General features: G+C 44.7%; 6 protein-coding genes across 9 annotated transcripts; 2 read left to right on the top strand and 4 right to left on the bottom strand.

Annotated features, from left to right (window-relative positions):
• The first annotated feature begins 277 nt into the window (after positions 1–277).
• On the top strand, positions 278–817 carry LOC108157587 (serine palmitoyltransferase small subunit B). The gene is made up of 2 exons (XM_017289711.2): positions 278–456; positions 520–817. Exons 1-2 carry the CDS (start codon positions 360–362, stop codon positions 675–677), a joined length of 255 nt encoding a protein of 84 aa, XP_017145200.1. The 5' UTR covers positions 278–359; the 3' UTR covers positions 678–817.
• On the bottom strand, positions 757–2,326 carry LOC108157588 (degenerin unc-8). Its single transcript, XM_017289712.2, has 5 exons — positions 2,148–2,326; positions 1,874–2,090; positions 1,156–1,811; positions 990–1,096; positions 757–931 (listed from the first exon to the last, which is right to left on the bottom strand). The coding sequence occupies exons 1-5, from the start codon at positions 2,297–2,299 to the stop codon at positions 768–770; spliced, it is 1,296 nt and encodes a 431-aa protein (XP_017145201.1). The 5' UTR covers positions 2,300–2,326; the 3' UTR covers positions 757–767.
• A 1,311-nt stretch (positions 2,327–3,637) lies between these two features.
• LOC108157050 (phenoloxidase-activating factor 3) lies at positions 3,638–5,323 on the bottom strand. The gene is made up of 4 exons (XM_017288868.2): positions 5,091–5,323; positions 4,870–5,024; positions 4,478–4,806; positions 3,638–4,414 (listed from the first exon to the last, which is right to left on the bottom strand). The coding sequence occupies exons 1-4, from the start codon at positions 5,167–5,169 to the stop codon at positions 3,805–3,807; spliced, it is 1,173 nt and encodes a 390-aa protein (XP_017144357.1). The 5' UTR covers positions 5,170–5,323; the 3' UTR covers positions 3,638–3,804.
• Positions 5,324–6,806: 1,483 nt separating this feature from the next.
• LOC108157051 (serine protease grass) lies at positions 6,807–8,451 on the bottom strand. The gene is made up of 6 exons (XM_017288870.2): positions 8,290–8,451; positions 8,057–8,229; positions 7,776–7,989; positions 7,665–7,713; positions 7,407–7,600; positions 6,807–7,342 (listed from the first exon to the last, which is right to left on the bottom strand). The coding sequence occupies exons 1-6, from the start codon at positions 8,357–8,359 to the stop codon at positions 6,918–6,920; spliced, it is 1,125 nt and encodes a 374-aa protein (XP_017144359.1). The 5' UTR covers positions 8,360–8,451; the 3' UTR covers positions 6,807–6,917.
• A 615-nt stretch (positions 8,452–9,066) lies between these two features.
• LOC108157049 (NADP-dependent malic enzyme) lies at positions 9,067–15,469 on the bottom strand. Of its 3 annotated transcripts, XR_001775154.2 has the most exons (8): positions 15,224–15,469; positions 12,508–12,709; positions 11,397–12,446; positions 11,178–11,330; positions 10,824–11,118; positions 10,589–10,753; positions 9,465–9,594; positions 9,067–9,409 (listed from the first exon to the last, which is right to left on the bottom strand). XR_001775154.2 is itself a non-coding variant. In XM_017288866.2 (7 exons), the coding sequence occupies exons 1-7, from the start codon at positions 15,238–15,240 to the stop codon at positions 9,575–9,577; spliced, it is 1,902 nt and encodes a 633-aa protein (XP_017144355.1). In that variant the 5' UTR covers positions 15,241–15,469; the 3' UTR covers positions 9,067–9,574. The 3 variants fall into 3 exon arrangements, 2 of the variants coding, with proteins under 2 accessions (XP_017144355.1, XP_017144356.1); XM_017288866.2 differs by having other exon boundaries at positions 9,067–9,594; XM_017288867.2 differs by having other exon boundaries at positions 9,067–10,547; positions 10,625–10,753.
• Positions 15,470–16,027: 558 nt separating this feature from the next.
• Positions 16,028–17,281, top strand: LOC108155599. 2 transcript variants are annotated; one of them, XM_017286521.2, is made up of 3 exons: positions 16,028–16,135; positions 16,456–16,952; positions 17,010–17,281. In XM_017286521.2, the coding sequence occupies exons 1-3, from the start codon at positions 16,108–16,110 to the stop codon at positions 17,256–17,258; spliced, it is 774 nt and encodes a 257-aa protein (XP_017142010.1). In that variant the 5' UTR covers positions 16,028–16,107; the 3' UTR covers positions 17,259–17,281. The 2 variants fall into 2 exon arrangements, with proteins under 2 accessions (XP_017142010.1, XP_017142011.1); XM_017286522.2 differs by lacking the exon at positions 16,028–16,135 and adding an exon at positions 16,306–16,382.
• Positions 17,282–17,283: the final 2 nt, after the last annotated feature.

Genomic DNA, 17,283 nt, shown 5'->3' with positions numbered 1-17,283 from the left:
GCAAGCGCTGGCTGCTATAAAACTTTATTATACAACACTTAAAAGAAACTAGTCTAGTGTAATGATTACCAGCATACTATTACTATTAATACTGTATAGGGACTGTCTCAACCAAAGTATATGAATCGATTCACAAACACTTAATTGTAAAACAAAAAAGTTAATAGCCCAACTATTTAATTGTTACTTTATAGCGTATATGAATTATTGTACTTGACTGGATTTGACCGGCTCAATTTCGGTTTTTCAACACTCACTGCCTTGCAGCCCTGCACCTGCCATATGTTCTCTGTTTACAGCCGTTGACTTGCATTGTAATTCGTGGTTTCTGCATTGGACTTTAGTCATTGAAATTCAAAATGTTCAACATTAAACAATTAGCCACTCACCTGTATCGCCAGTACGAACTGATCACGTGCATCAACATGCTAGAGCCATGGGAGAGGAAGCTAATCAGTGAGTAATTGAATGACTTTAAATACGATACGATTTTGCTAATCGAGATTATGCATTTTCTAGATGGTTTCTTCCTAGTTGTGCTGGCACTGGTGTTCTTCTCCAGCTGCTGGTATCTACCCAACTATATGCAAACCCTAATGGAGTTCATCACTCCCCTTGCTTGGTCTAGTCAGTCCGGAAACGCAGCCTATGTGGCACAGAAAATGGGTACAAGCTGAGCTTCCACCCATCTACGGCCATAACAAACCCAAACACTAATACTCCCCAATTGAAAGACAACTAGAATTTAAAGAAAATGTTATTGTGATTTATTTTGACTGGTCCAGAATCTGTAAATACTTAATTGTGCCAAACCAAATTCTTTTAACCCACTGCACAATCGTTTTCCTGTACCGCACAATTAGAAACACAGTCTCCACCAAGCGCAGGGCGGAGGTGTTGAAGAACAGACCCACCAGACCGCCTAAAGAGACTGCAAGGAGAGATTTGAGCGTTAATTGGAGTGCCCGTCTATGCCCTCCGCTGCTTACTCAAGAAATCCAAAATGGTTTTCGCCACCCGGCGAACATAACGCTGAGTGGGAAGCTCCACTAGGGCCACACGCACTTTGGAGATGTCCTCCGCATCCTCATCGTCGCTGGAGGAACAGAGAATCACCATTAAAAGAGATGAATATCCCGACCATAGGCCACTCACTTGTCCGCGGAGTTGTAGATAATGTTGTACTCGGGCTCCTCGCATGCACTCATGCACTCGCAAGACTTGCGCTCCGTCATCAGTTTCTGCCTGACTTTGGTCAAGCAGATCAGGCCACGATAGTCGCAGACGGGCAGGGAATTCTGGCCGGGCACAGCCATAAAATGATTGGTGCAGTTGCAGTTGACCAGCTGCAGGAGCACGGTGCACTCCACCACGCAGCCGGAGTAGCTGTAGAACTCGTAAATGCCCTGGCGGTCGTCGACGTGCTCGTGGCCATAGCGACATCTTCGCTGCTCTGAGCTCAGGTCCTGAACACTCTCGTCGTTGTGCACCTCGATGACGTTCAAGACGAGCTCCTTGAAGTGGCCCAGCAGCACCGTCTCACGAATCATTCCCTCGGATAACTGAAACGGCACATCGATGGGCGCATGCACATACAGCTGGACATCGGCGGCAGCATTGAATGTGAGATGTCCAGGACCCGTCATGCGATTGTTCGTGTACTGGACATGGGCCACCTTTCGAGCCTGGTGGGAATTGAAGGAGTAGCACAGTCCGTACTCTGTGGGCACGGGCAGGAACTCATCGCAGCAGTCGAACAGTTCATTGAGGTAGCTACAGTTTAATATCAATTGATGGCACTTGGTGCGGAACTGCAAGTCAGCAATGTGAATGTGAATGGGGGAACACTCTGACTGGCTCTCTGGCGACATACCACTTCCAGGAGCAGGGTATAGTTTCCGGGACAGCGGAGCTTGGCGCAGTTCTCGCAGCTGCTGCAGACGCCCCGGTAGAACACTATCTCGCTGATGAAGTCATCGATGTGCATTTCGTGCTCGCTGCCAAAGTGGGCGTCACTCAGTTCCCAAATCCTTTCGGCGTTGTATATCTCACATACGGTTATGGCCGGAAAGGTAGAGTTCCAATTGAGACTAGGCAATGGCCTTGAGTGGTGGGATTTGTGTGTAATTTAATGGCAGGCAACTTACTAAATAGTGTCCAAGTTAAAGGACACCGACGAGGAGATGTAGCTGTGCAGCAGTGACAAGGCGACATTGCCAAAAAATGGCAAGGAAAGATAAAACGTCGCAAAATAGAGTATCCCCTTCAGAGCCAAGCCCTGAAAGCGGTACCAGTTCATTATGCACCGTCCAGCGGAAAAATACAAACCAAACTGTTGCCCCAGGAAGTACTGTTGAGAGAGCTTTTGCGGCGTGACCTTTGGAACAATAGAACCGATTTCAGTGTCGGATATCCATCAATCCTTTGTTCCAGTGCGTGTCCTACATTAGAAAAGCAGAACTACCCTGGTTTATTTCCATGGATTTAGTTCAAAGACGGGTCGAATGACTAGCATATAATGCCATATATAGTATACTCGTACGTATATAGTATAAATCATATTTGAACATATCAAATTCGTAGGTCAGCAAGGCTATTAATCATTTTGCTTTAAGAATTAAATAGATTAATTCTTCTGGGCTTTCCCCATTCCGTAATTGTTATACTAGTATTAAGATTAGGTTTTAGTGCCAAGATTTAGTCTCATGCAGTTTATTGCTAACCGCAAATTATAGCATACCAATCGACTTGTTTTATTCTTCTTTCATTGTGACTCAGTGCTCAAGAATTCGTATCTATACTAAATTGCATGATAATAAAGAGATAAGAGAACAATATAGGAAAGAAATCCCTGAGTTGCTGTCAGAACTTCATGTAATTCTTTAGGTCGTTCTGGGAAATCACGTTTGTGTTGCATGATCCACGATACACATAGATATATGGGTTCAGGGGCACGCGATGAAGAATGACTCACTTGACCGCAAAACTAAGCTCCTGTCGTTCAAAACTACATATGACTCAATCATCGCAAGGAGCTGGAACCGATCAATTATCACTGCGGTTTCATTTTCGATCGCCCCCGTAAGTGATTCCCATCTGGGTTCCACAGACAAAGCCTTGAACTCACGGCACATCATATCTTCATATCTCCACATGAGTCAGGTCTAGGCTTGGGTAAATTTCAAGCCAATTAAATTTGTGAATTATTCCCTAAAAAAAAAAAACTACGAAAGCAACTCATCATGTACTTTCACGTAAACACTAATTGTCTCGAGATTCCCATAGATGTGAAGATTGGAACTGCGTCAGAGCTTCAACAGAAATTCAAACATAAAACTAAACCTCTTATGGGGTCCTAAGAAAAATAAAGAATATCCCTTCATTCATGCTTAAAATATATTTCAATAAACCTCAAGATATAAACATCATAACAACATCCAACAATTGAATAATTCTGTAAGTATCATATGTATATACATTTATATATTATATACTAAGGAAATCTCTAAAAGTAATAACCAATAGAACGACTCATTGATCTAAAACCAATGTAAATTTCCTAAGGGAACCCAAGAATCATAAGGAATATATCCATTATTCAACAAAAACCTCAAGATATGAACCAGAAAACCCATTCTAAGAACCTTTCAATTGAAGTATGATCCATATATTATATATACATACTTTATTTACAAAAATCTATAAGTATCTATGGCAAAAGGCTGTTAAAGCTACGGACATAAATAATGCGAAATAGAGGGGTGGACGGTATTCTTTAGGGTCTGCCATTCAGGGAGCACAGTATTAGTATAGGTTCTGCGTTATCCATGGTAACATGTCGATGATGTTGGCAAACACGCCGGGCTGGTTCCTGTTGCTGCCACACCGCTGGCCGCCAAACGAGATGACGCCGTACTGGACGAAGCGGTAGTTCTGCTTGAAGCGGTGCTTGAAGAACAGCGGCCCGCCGGAGTCGCCGCGGCAGGTGTGTGCGATGCCAGAGCCGGTGGCGCAGATATGGTTCTCATTGACGGGGGCATTGCTGTAGTAGCTGCTGCAAACGGAGACATCCTTGCGGGTGATCAGAGCCCGCTGCTGTATGGAGGCAGCGTCCTCCTTGTCCGTGCGACCCCAGCCGGCAATCAGAAAGCTCTGATCGTGGGCCAGTTCCTTGGACTTATCGTCGATGGGCAGGCAAATGGGTGCAATGTGCGACTTGGGCAGGACCACGTTTCGATCCAGCTTGATCAGGGCAATGTCATTGTTGATCGATCCATGCGTATAGCCGGGATGGACGCGGACATCGTTGACGCCAAACTCCTCGTAGGGCGGCTGGCACACCCTATGAACTCCACCCAAATACGTACAATCCTGCTCATGGGCCAGATCGTGCTCTCCCAGACGCACTCCAAGCCTGCAATTGGGGATTTGGGGTTAAAGAATTGAATCCGATTGTCGTTTCGAGTCTCGAACTTACAGTGGAGGCTGTTGCACGATGCAATGGGCAGCGGTGAGGATGAAGCGATCGGTGATCAGGCTGCCGCCGCACAGGAACTGACGTCCGGAGGTCTCGTACTTGAGCAGCGCCACCCAGGGAAACTCTCCGGGCTTTGAGTTGCGGCCGCCACTCACCTTGGGATTGCCCCTGTTGCCGCATTGGGTGACAGAGTCGAGCAGCCGATAGCCCTGCGGATCGATGCGGTTCAGGTTGTCGGAGACAGCCCGCACCGTCTTCGTGGCGGTGGGCCTTGGTTCACTCTGTTCAGAGCGTGTACTAGTCTCGCCAGGGCAGCATAAATGGAATTCCTGCAGAAACCCAAGGGATTAAAGTGGGAGTTCTCAATTTTTGAATGTTTTTCCTGGACTTACATCAGTCTCCCCGGTGCACTGCATCTGCCGCATTTGGTTCTGCACGCGTCGTGGTATATTCCGGCCGTAAATGTCGATTAGCTGCTTCACAAAGCCGCACTCCTGCGATGGCACACACAGGCCCGCGACCCCCACAGGTGTGACGCAACTGCTCTCTGAAAGTAAACGAAACTTCCGGTCACGCCCATTCCAGACGACCTCTAACCTCTCTGAGCACTTACGTGTTAGCACCAGCTCCGGCCAGACGACAATCAGCAAGATGAAGCTCAAGCTTAGGCTGAATGTGAATATGGTACCCATCCTGTTCCGTTATCTGTGAGTGAGATTTGCTATGGGGTCAGTCGGTCTATCTGCTGCCGCTTGGTTGAAGAACAGAAACCAGTCTCAAGTCGGATATATATTTATAGTGGATACGAGACTACTGGTGGATAATAATGTCCAACATGCGCGCTCAGCCGATCAATGTGGAATGAGCCGCAGATCGTCGTGAGCCGAGCTTTTGTATCGCTCTCATCGCTCGGAGATCGTCTGGACCGTGTGCTCGGGGGAAGCGCCAATCCAGAATGCATAATTGCCCCGCGCAATCCCCAGTTCGTATAGCCAACAGGTTTACGGCTTACAGTGGCTGAGTGCCTCTGCCTGTGTTAACGCCCCAGATCTGGGCTCAGATTAGCTTCCACACTTGAGATAGTGCCTCGACTCGGCTATCGCTACCACCGTGGGAAAAGCGATTAAATTCCAGGAAACCCCCCATCGAACACCGATCACTCTCCCTAGCACTTGAACTATTCTAGAAAGTTTTCTCTATGACTCTCTCTCTCACTGGCACGCGTCGCGAGAGAACCGAAGCCGTAGTCGTAGTTGTATCGAACAGATGGGCGAAACACCCATTATAATCGGTACTTTTTTCCCGACGTTGAATTAAAACGTTTTCTAAATGTAATTTCTATCGCAAGCTTCCCACTCACACGCCCCATGGGAGGACGGACACACAGACAGCCAGGTACTCGGGTTGTCTGTGTGTGCTGCCTTCAAAACTCGTTCTTTTGGATGCTCGTACTCGTATGTGTAACATGGAATTTCCAGATCTGAAAACCCCAAGAGGCTATGGCTATGGAATATCAAACGCTTAATTCGCAAATGCGTGGAACACACAAAAAAATCCCCCAAACGTTGTGGTTTGCCAATAAAACAATCCTTCTACTATTGTCAGCTGTCAGGCCGTGTTGGGTTGGGCTGGGACGCTCCCATTAGGATAGGTCGGAATGGCCCACGGTAAGTAAGGGTTCAATCAATAAATATATAATCTAATCGTACAGTACATAATTAGATTGTGTATATCCCCGTTAATAGGCGGTGTCTGGCCATTATTGAAGTTGGACAATCTCTGATTTAATGAATAGCACTTTACCCTCAGCATAAGTACTATACTAACTATACTATACTATACGCCTCGTTGCCTTATAATACTGATATATCAATATTCATAAATAATGAGAAATTATTAACCGGATATGCAATAATCTTTGTTAGTAACTAAGCGATAACCATGGAATAATGATCAAATATATATTAATGATTCACTAGAAAAGTCGCGTTGCCAATTTTTATCTTTATATTAAAGATACGAATGGGAACTAGAGATAAAGACTTGCTCTGCTCAAAAAATTACTGTTAAAATATGGGGCACTCATTTTATTGTTTTTCTAAGAAAAACGTATCTCTAAATATAAAATACTCGGAAACAACGCGAGCAATCATGAAATCAAAGGTTTTGACAGTTTGCACTCATGTTTATTCTTTATACATAATATATATCTATAAAATAGCATTCCAAAATCTGGAGGTATAGGTACATATAGATGGTTTATGGTTTAAATTTAATTAAAAACCACATCCCATCTCAACAATCCCCCATTAAAACCACAAACTTGTGAATAAGTTTACGAATATGAATATAATATAATTATATTTGGGTTTCCTAATTACTTAAATACACAATAATATTGGGTGTAGATCATTCTCTCTATTGCCGTGCATCGATTCTCTTACAGGCCGTGGCTTGCCATGGTGTCTGTTATCCATTGGACATACTCGCCGACATTCGTGTAGAGGCCGGGAAGACTCACTTGGCCGCAGGAGACGACACCCTGGCTGACGATACCAAACTCCACCATGCGAGGGGCAAACTCTCCCAGATAGCGGGAGGGCGCCTGCAGGGGGCCACCAGAGTCGCCCTTGCACGAGTCCTGGAGATCACCGCCGCCGACGCACAGCTGCGTTAGGGGCACCGAGCGACGGAAAGCCTGGGAGCAGGCCGAACGTGGCTGGAGGGGCACATTCGCCTGGAGCAGGACATCGGAGGAGGAGCCATTCTCCGTGGTGCCCCAGCCGGTCACAAAGTAGGTGTTGATCTGCTCCGCCTGCTGCTTCAGTTCATCTGTAATCGGCAGGCAGATCGGTTTGATGTGCTCTGGGAAACGAAGAGAGATGTTGAAGCCAAGGATGGGTGGGTGGTTGATCGATTGAGGACTTACTCTGGAAAGGAACGTTTCTCTTCAATCGCAGCAGGGCAATGTCGTTCATGATCTGGCGGGCATCATAGTGCTCGTGGATGATGTACTTCTCAATGCCCACATCCACAACAGGCGGCGCACACTTCTTCTTGCGTCCCTGCTGTCTGCAGTCCTCCTCCGTTGAAATGCGATGCTCTCCCAGTCGTATCTCATCGCTAGAGCAGAGAAAGGCAACACATTAAATAGGAACAACCATAGATATTCATATTTTTGTCTTACAGATCATCCTGGAGTCCATGCACACAATGAGCAGCAGTCAGTATATAGCCTATAAAGAAATTTAATCATGAATTTCAGGTAATAAAAAGTGATCTCTTTGAGGGGACCTACGCTCTGAGATGAGGGCACCGCCGCAAAGGAAACGCGGCTCCCCGAATTGCTGGTAGCGCAGCAGGGCCATCCAGGGCCTGGACGACAGCTTCACCTCGTAGCCATTGGCCACACGCTGGCTCAGAAAGTTGCCACAGTCGAAGGTCTCGTTCTTGAACAGAGCCATCACCTTGGAGTTGTGCTGGATCTGGGCAGCAGGACAGCAAAAGTGGCGCTGAAAAATCACATAGGATCGGGTCGGATAAGGTCTTGCATCAGATCTTTGCTGTGGGATGGCTTACCACACTGTTAATTTCCCCGCAGGAAGCCTTCTGTAGATAGCTGGCATAATCGGCTGGCACACTCTGGCCCGACGTCTGGCTCTCCGTCAGCCGTTCCTCAATGTCCTTGCACGAGGAGAAGGGCATGCACTGACCCGACTCCCCATTGGGTGTAGTGCAGTCATCGGCATAGTCTGTAGATTGTGTTTCAATGTTAGCTAAAGGCAATAGGCTTGCAAATTCATTCCTCGAACCTGCTCCAGCGGCCTGCACACCGAACACGAGGGCAATGCCATAGACAACGACAAAGCATCTGCTTATCATTTCAGAGAACTGATCGAAACGTAGCCGAAACCTGTAGTAGTCCAATGCTGAAAACTTCTCAATCTGACGCTCAAATCTCGACTGGCAGCTGCTGATCTCAGAGCTCAAGTTTTATGCCTGAGAAATCCACTCAGAACTCAGGTTGAGCGCCTAAAAAATCCACTCACAGCTCAGGTTTCATGGCTCAGAGATCCAGTCAGAGCTCAGGTTTTATGTCTCAGAGATCCACTCAGAGCTCAGGTTATATGTCTCAGAAATACACTCCGAATAGCAATCTCTGAGAGAGAACCAGATCTATAAGCGTGGACATCTCTCCGATCATTAGGAGATCTCCATTGTTAGCACGAGATTTGCTCTCTTTGTGGTCAAGAATAAATATAACAATATATGGAAATATCCAAATGCGACGAAAACAAAGCGACTTTATAAAACTAAGCTTTTGTCTCAGAACTTGTATTGTCGACACATTGGTTCTCCGCTCTGAAAGCTGCCCTATCAAAGCTCCAACGTCGAGAGTATTCCATTTCACTCAAGATTATAGAGAAATGGTTCATTAAATGAAGGATTCCTACTATAAGAAAAGGGCATATACAAAATATATTCCTGCAAATCGAAGAGTAAACTTAAGCCACATTTGAGCTCGACTCTCAGCTCGGAAAGCTGGCTTGAAGAGTGTTAACCTTCACTCTATATTAAAATATCCATAGTTGATTTCTGTTGTTTAATTTTTATTGTTTATAGCACATCATCAAATCTAGTCAATTGTACAGTGGCTGAATCGGTCCGATCGATTGGGGGATGGGGGTTTCTCTATATTATATCATTGATAGTACGAGTAGTAGTACATTTAGGCTGACCTTGTGTAACAATAAATTATAACAAAAGCTGCTTAACTGCGTTAATAAATATCAGACATGGCTCAACAACAAACATAATCGATATATGTATGCCCGCACGGATATCCCACACAGGATACACGTGGGACAACTAAACAAAACACGAATCATAGTCTCTATATCTTAGTTGGGTGTTCTAAACGGATATTAACAGCTGCAAATTAGTTGCTTTACTTTTTGGGGTCTTTTTAGGGGGCTTGTGCTCTCACCAGTTCTCGGAGCTGTTTAGCTTGCTGTCTGTTTGGCCAATTGTTCTAGGCGGTCGTGTTGGTAGTGGGTTGGTTGGTTCATTGCTTGCTTGGGGGTTTGGTTGTATAATTTATAGAATCTCTTCGCTTTCTGTATGGCAACGAAAGGGAAACATAGCAATAGATCAATCAAACAATTGTCGAATCTCTCAGTTATTAGTTGTGGGTGAGATTGTTATGAGTAAGCAGTGGTTTTGATATAAATATTTGATATATATATATAAGTAGCTGTTCGCTTGATGCCGCCTTCAGAGTTAGTAACAGATCAGCAAGAGAGAGAGGGAGAGCGGGACATTCAAAGGGCAAGCGAAAGCCGAGAGAGAGAGAAAGAGTATTGCGGTTAGGATTAGCAAATCAAAAGCATAGCACATAGCAAATACATTTAGTAGTAGAATTAATAGAATAGGAATACTGCATTTTTCAGAGTCACCGTCAACGTAATAGTCATCGTCATCGTCGCAGTCATTGTTATCGATCACAAAACAATAAACATTGTAATTTATACAAAACTAAAAACTATATCATAACATACATATATAATACTATTATATATAAGAAACATTGAAAAACACATATAACGATTATTCCGTTGCGACCGTCGCTCGAATTTCTACTTGTAATATGACTCAACGCTTTCTTTCGTTTTAGCAGGTGCGATATTATTAACAAAGAGTGCTCTCGTCGGGCGGGGGTCACCAAATGGGGAGCAGCCGTAGTGATAGAACCGTAGAACCATAACGGTGGCTGGTTGGTTGGCAAACGGAGGCAAACGAATCAATCGCAGAACATATATATAGAATAGCAGTTGAAATTTTTTGTGTGTTCTAGATGTAGTAGCTTTTGGTTAGTAGATTGGTTGATTGCTTGATTGGTTGGGTTTGGTTTGGTTTGATTTGGTGCTGGATGGTGAACGAACGCTTGGAAGTACGAGTAGTAGTAGTAGAAGTGGATTAGGAGATGCAAAAACATAGAGTAGGTAGTGCCAACACGCTTGAACTTGAACGCTTGCTTATTTGATGGCGGCAATGAGCGGGCTTTCTTCGCCTGGAACAGAATGAAAGAGAGAAATCAAAATTAGTAATCACTTTTTTTTCCATAGAGCTTGGTGGGCACTAATTCACGAGTCTTAATGTAGGGCATGCGCGGCCAGGTCCAGGTCACGGGCATCGAGCACTCATAGTTGAAATTATACAGCTGATCCTCCAGCCACTTGCGCTTGTCCTGCGGCTCCGGATAGGTGGATGCCAGACCTAACCACAAAAAGAAAACATGTAATGCAATCATAGTATGGAATATTTAGGGATCAGACCCGATTCTTACCCTTGTCGTAGGCACACTTGGTCACACCAATGGCAATGTTCATGGACACATCACGGATGTTCTCCAGCGGCGGGTACAGGGAGCCGCGCTCAATGTCGCTGGACTCCGTAAAGTTGGCCAACTCCTGGGCGGCAATCAGGAACATGTCATCGGGTATGTGATGCGTGCCCGTGCAGATAACGCCCAGACCGACGCCCGGGAATATATAAGCATTGTTGCCCTGGCCCGGATAGTACGTCTTATCGCCCACTTTGACCGGTGGGAAGGGCGAGCCCGACGAGAAGATCACGCGAGCCTATGAACGAAACAATTTATAAATAAAAACGCATAGGCAAGGACTTTGCTGATTCTTACATCCGTGTTATGGTATGCCTCGTCGGCGGTGCATTCCGCCTTGCTGGTGGGATTGGAGAGGGCGAATATCACGGGCCTATCGTTGTGGTCCGCCATGGTGCGTAGGATCTTGGGCGTAAACAGGCCGGGACAGGCCGATGCGCCAACGAGCACCTGCCAAAAGAAAAACAGTCGTATGTCAGCAAAATGTCAACAGGTTTCCTGAGGATTTCCACTTACATTTGGCTTAATGGCCGATACTATCTGCTCGAGATCCGCCATGGGTTCAATGTCCTTGGCATAGTTCACTTTATGACCCTCCAGGTTGCCCACTTTGCGGGTGGTGGTCAGCAGACCGTCAATATCTACCATGTAGATCTTATGGTAAGCCTCTTCGATGGGCACGCCCTCGGCCACCATGGCCTTGACGACTAGATCGGCAATACCGATGGCAGCCTCACCGGCGCCGGCAAACAGGAAGGTGTAGTCCTTGAAGGACTTGCCGGTGATGCGCTTGGAGGCATACAATCCAGCCACAGCCACGGCGGCTGTGCCCTGGATATCGTCGTTGAAGGTGCAGTAGTTGTTGCGGTATTTGTCCAGGAACCTAAATGCATTGTGATTGCCAAAGTCCTCGAACTGGATGAGGGTGTTCTGCCCGTAGCGCTTCACCACCGCCTCCATGAACTCATCGATGAAGTCGTCGTACTCGCGTCCGACCACACGCTTCTGGCGCAGACCCACATACAGGGGATCCTCCAGCAAGTCGATGTTGTTGGTGCCCACATCAACCACAATGGGGAGGCACTGGTGCGGCTTGATGCCAGCGAGGGCCGTGTATAAGGCCAGCTTGCCCACGGGAATGCCCATGCCGCAGGCACCAAGATCTCCCAGGCCAAGGATGCGCTCGCCATCGGTCACGCAAATGGCACGCACGTTTGGCTCCGGCCAGTTCTTCATCACATCGAAGATGTGCCCGCGATCATTGAAGGTGACAAACAGGCCGTGGGGACGCCTATAGATCAGTCCGAAGCGCTGGCAGGCCAGGCCCACGGTGGGCGTATACACAATTGGCATTAGATCCTCAATGTTCTCGGAAAGGAAGCGGAAGAAGAGCCGCTCGTTACGATCGTGCAGATCGCTGAGATACAGATACTTGTTGAGCGGCTCTGTGTAGCGATTCACGGCGATTTTGCACAGCTGTAGCTGCTCTTCCTGCGTCTTGAAGCGCGCCGGCTGCAGGCCATGGATGCCCAGAACTTGGCGTTCTTCCAGAGTAAACGCCAGACCCTGGAAATAGTAAGATATTGCTTAAAATGTGTACCTCTTGGGCTGTTAATGGATATTTTACCTTGTTCAGACGCGGATCACGGATGTGATCGATGCCTCGCACCTGCGATGGGCAGATGATGTCGCCCACCACCTCATGATACCGACGGGCCTCGCACAATGCCAGAGCCGAGACAGCCGGCGATGTGGTTGTTCCTGCTGCTGCTGCTGCTGCAGTTGTGGAAGTGCCGCAGCGGCACAATTTCCCAAAAGTTCCACACAGACTGCAACGGAAAAAGGGGAGGAAAATTGCACATAATTTATCAGTTTGTCAATTGAAGAAAGGCAATCCTAAAACCCCCCCACTGACGATGATGACACTCTTGACATTGCCACTGGAAGAAATACACGTACACATCAAATATAATGCCATACAAGTATATACATATATCTATATATACATATATAAATGACCATTTTCAAGGTCTCTATCAGCTGGTTTTTGGTTTATCAACGCATGGGGGCATACCATAACAGAAGAAAAGTAATGCTTTCTTTGAATGCAGAAGCTTTTAATACCCTTTGCAGATCGATGATTGCTATGAAAGGTGTTGGATCTATTTCTACAGGTTCGATTACGATTAAATCTTTTTGAATCATAACACAAAAACATTCAGTTTTTCTTATAAAGACTTGTTTTCGATGATTCGATATAGATGATTTTCCAAAGTTCAATTGAAATATTATTAGGAACAAAGAAGTTATTTTGGCAGACTTGTATAAATAATACTATTGAAAATGATTCCATTTATGCTTTAAAAAGCCGTAATCAAAATCATACTACCTTCTGGAAGGGTGTAATACGAAAAACTGAGGGTAAACTTAGTCACATTGCGGAAAGCCCCTTCTCCTCTCCTGAGATAAGAAAGATAGACGGATGGATATCAAAAAAACATGGCGATAAAGTATGTACATACATATAACATATCAATTTCTGGTATTATTATTTAAACAGTTGTCGCTAATTGCAGAGAGACAAAGACAGAGAGAGAGAGAGAAGGGTGACAAAACAGCAAAAAATATGTACATACATATGTATGTATGTATAGTCGTGTGACTAACTTCCCTTTACGGTTCATTGATGAAATCATGCTCTCCAGATCGTTGTAGTTTTATGATATAGTGGAATCCCGTTAGTGACGTTATATTGTACACATCAGAAGCGCATGACGCCGCCACGAGACTATGTACCCCCTCGTCGGCCGCCCCCCTTCTGCTGCTGGTAATGTAACTCGACGAGAGAGCTTCTGGGCTGATAATTATCGAAAGAGTTGCTAGGGGAAGGTCTGCGGCAGAGGCAGGGGCAAATGTGTTTAGGTAACGCTATCATTTCCGTCAGTGGAGAACGATCGCTGCCCTCACATGAGCCCAGAGAGTGCTAAACAATTTCGCATATCTGCCTCCATCCAAACCAAATACGAAAGACGAATAAGTGCGTGTCAAAAAATGTTTTTGAGTGGTTCTGTAGGTGTGTGTGTGTGTATACAGTGGGGCCCACAACTATCTGTACGCCTTTAAAAGTCCGGTTTTTTTTATCGTATAGCATAAAAACTATTGTCCCTTTAAAAAACATTTTTTTCCTTGTTATTAAGTAAATTTGCCACTCAATAATTCTATAAATCAACAGGTTAAATCCTGGAAGTGATCTGTTGTAATCTTTCTAAAAGGCTCAGAATAGAGAGATTTAATCTCAATCTTTTTTTGTATTACTTCCTTTTGTGTTTCTTGACTAAAGATTATGGGTTTATAAGCCTTAGACTGTCTATGGCCTCTGGTATTTTTACAATACAAAAATTTACTCAACTTTGTCTGGTGTTAGGGCTGTGGGAATATATAATAGACGCACTGTCGATGTGTAGGGCGAGAGCGACAGCTGACCAAGCGGCCGCGCAGCCCCCCATGTTTGAACTTGAGCAGGAGTCAACGTACTCTTATTGGATTTTCGGCGTGCGTCAGCTATCTAACGGTCTGTCAGAGAAAAAGATGGTAAGTAGACCACTCGGGGGATAGGGGGCGAGAGCAGGACAGAAGGTGCGCAGCGCGAGAAACATTTTGTTTTTGTGTTTTTTTGATGAACTTGGCAACGAAAAAAAGTGCTTACAAAAGCACAAAAACACCAGCAACAGCCTCATTAAGAGGCAGAAGAGCAGAAAAAAGCCAACACATCTGTCGGTATACACACTAATTTTAGAATTTTTGCCAGTTTCGACCAGACAAGCCGTTTGAATGTATATCCATGTCCATGAACGTGAAGGTGTCGTGTCGCCAAATTGTTGGTATTGATTTTTCTCAGCTGTTTTTGCCAGGGAATAGACAGAGTGAGAAGAAGAGCGTAGAGTGCAGTCGAATCTTATGCAATGCAGAGGAAGAAAAGTAAAAAGGAGGATGCCAAAGAATGTCCGATCAGCCAGCAGCAGCTGTGAGAGGAAACGAAGCGGGTCAATGCCAGGCCATGTGCGAATATGTGTACATATGTATATCCCTTGGTAAGCTCTCACGAGTGTATGTGTGTGCGAGTGAAAGCGAAAGCTGTGCAAAGAGGGGGGGGGGTGGAGAGCAGATGTCTTTTGGCGGCCATCCGTCTGCCTCGTCTGCCCCGCGACGACGACTAGGTCACTGGGCTAACAGCTGGGGCAGTGCCTGCCACTCGCCATGTTGCATAATGCCCCAATCCTCCCAAAATCGTGTAACTGTAACTGGAGTCGAGTCCTTTTTGCATTGTCTTGGAAAGCGCTTACCTTGGTCGTGAAAACATTTTTGCTTCCTCGAATTGCTTTTTTCGATGTTAACTTTCGGAAAAATTTATTGCTTTTAATAGATTGACACTTATTCAAACTGCTACACTTTTAATACTTTTGGTTAACTTTATTTTCGTGTCGTGCGGAACGAATAGAAATAACGACCACCCTTAAATTTCCAGGAAAGGAATTGCTTAGAGAACGCGCGGGCACAACAACCACCACTAGCGCGATGCCGATTTTGAATAACTAAAAAAAGCTCAAGTTTACGATATATCAATAAATCGGAACCGGAACCTTAAAATATACCGAAACAAACCGTCTCATTTTCAAAATATACCGTAAATATACCGATGAAAAACGAACTTAGCCCACTTAAGCCCCTTGATTTAAGCACTTGATTCAATCATGATTGGTGGCTAATCATGTGGCTCAAATAAGGTTTAAACAAAGAAGGTCTAAAAAAATGTATCTATCGAAATTGATTTTGAAATGCAGCCACACTAGATCATATATATTTCATAGAGATGAGCCCCTTGGTTCATTCTGAACTAGTTATTTATGTTGGGTGAACCAACGAAAATTACTTGATTTATGAGAGAAATATGTCGAAATAAAATTTCTGCTGGGTAGCAATAGAAACGGTTTCTTCTGATAAACGCATAACATGCTCTCTGAGCATTGATCACAAAAATTATATGATCACTGATCATGATACCTGAAATTTGTGAACGTATCAGTTCCGTTCATCAAAAAGATGTAATCGGAATTATAATAATCATTGGTTGGTACTAAAATACCAAGCGCTGGAATGTTTTCGATATCGATATAACAGCTGACAGTCTGGTAATTGTTTGTTTTCATGCTGGTGTTTTTTTTTTTAAATGGAGCAAAGTAATTGCGTGCAATCAAGTAAGTAATTTTGTACCAAGATAGTGCATCAGGAAAAAATTGCATTAAAATTTTCGCTGGACCCGCCTTTATTGGCCTCTAAAAATTGCGCTGCCAGTCTCGAAGAAAATATGGCAAGGCATACATTCCGTTTTGAATCATACGCCTGTATGACTTTTGCCAAAGACTGTATTATTTGCTGCAAAAGTAGGCTGAGTAGGCAACAGGCCGCGGTCCCAAGTCTTGGAAAAATCCCGCAATAGAATAGGTTTTTAGTCCCACATGCAAAATCTTCGTATTGTGGTATTTGGTGGTCAATCATTTAATAATCCCTTTTGCAGATGACGAGAGAATGTGGAACTCGAATACCACACAGCTACTACTCCGAATGCTTTTGGATAGGATACAAAATTTTCAGAATCCGATGAAAAAAAAAAGGGAAGTGTGGCAGAGCATTGTGCTAGAAATGGAAGAGCATGGATATAACGACCTAATCCCCGAGCAACTTGACAGGAAGTATAGGAACTTGAAGAAGACGTATGAAAAGATCAAGAGCGATAACAGGGTCTCTAAGTGGGAGTACTTTGAGAAAATGGATGCCATTCTTGGCAACCAACCTGTAGCAAAAAGCAAAAAAAGGCCAAACACCGAAATGTTATATCTCAATGAGCAACCGGAGGATCAGAATGATGAAGATGATGCTTCGAATTCCGGCAGTACGAACTCAAAACACATTAAAACTGAACTGAAGAAAAATTTGGAGTACAGTCCAATAGCCTATAATTCCAACATGACTGATATAGAGGAGAGTTCGTTGTCCCTCAGTAACTGCTCAATTGTAAGTACAATTTCGATCATTGATTGCTTAAATGCTGAGCCAATACCCTTTTGACAGCCGAAAAAAAGTCCATCGCATGGTACGACTTCGAATTCCAGTGCCACAGTAAACATTCTCCAGGATCTCGTAAAACAGGCAAAAGAAGTCGAAGAAAAGCCCCCATTTAAAAATATTGAAGTATTGACCTACTGGGACTTTCTTTTAAATGATATGCCTCCAGCGGTAGCCAGAGATGCTCGTCATAAAGTGACGAATTTGCTCCAAAATTACGTCAGCTCCAAGCAAAAAAAACCTCGTAGAGTTTAATAGAATATAATAAAAAAAAACATAT

Source organism: Drosophila miranda, chromosome 2, assembly GCF_003369915.1.
Source record: "Drosophila miranda strain MSH22 chromosome 2, D.miranda_PacBio2.1, whole genome shotgun sequence".
Taxonomy (NCBI): Eukaryota; Metazoa; Arthropoda; class Insecta; order Diptera; family Drosophilidae; genus Drosophila; species Drosophila miranda.
This window is presented reverse-complemented; position numbering and strand designations above follow the sequence as displayed.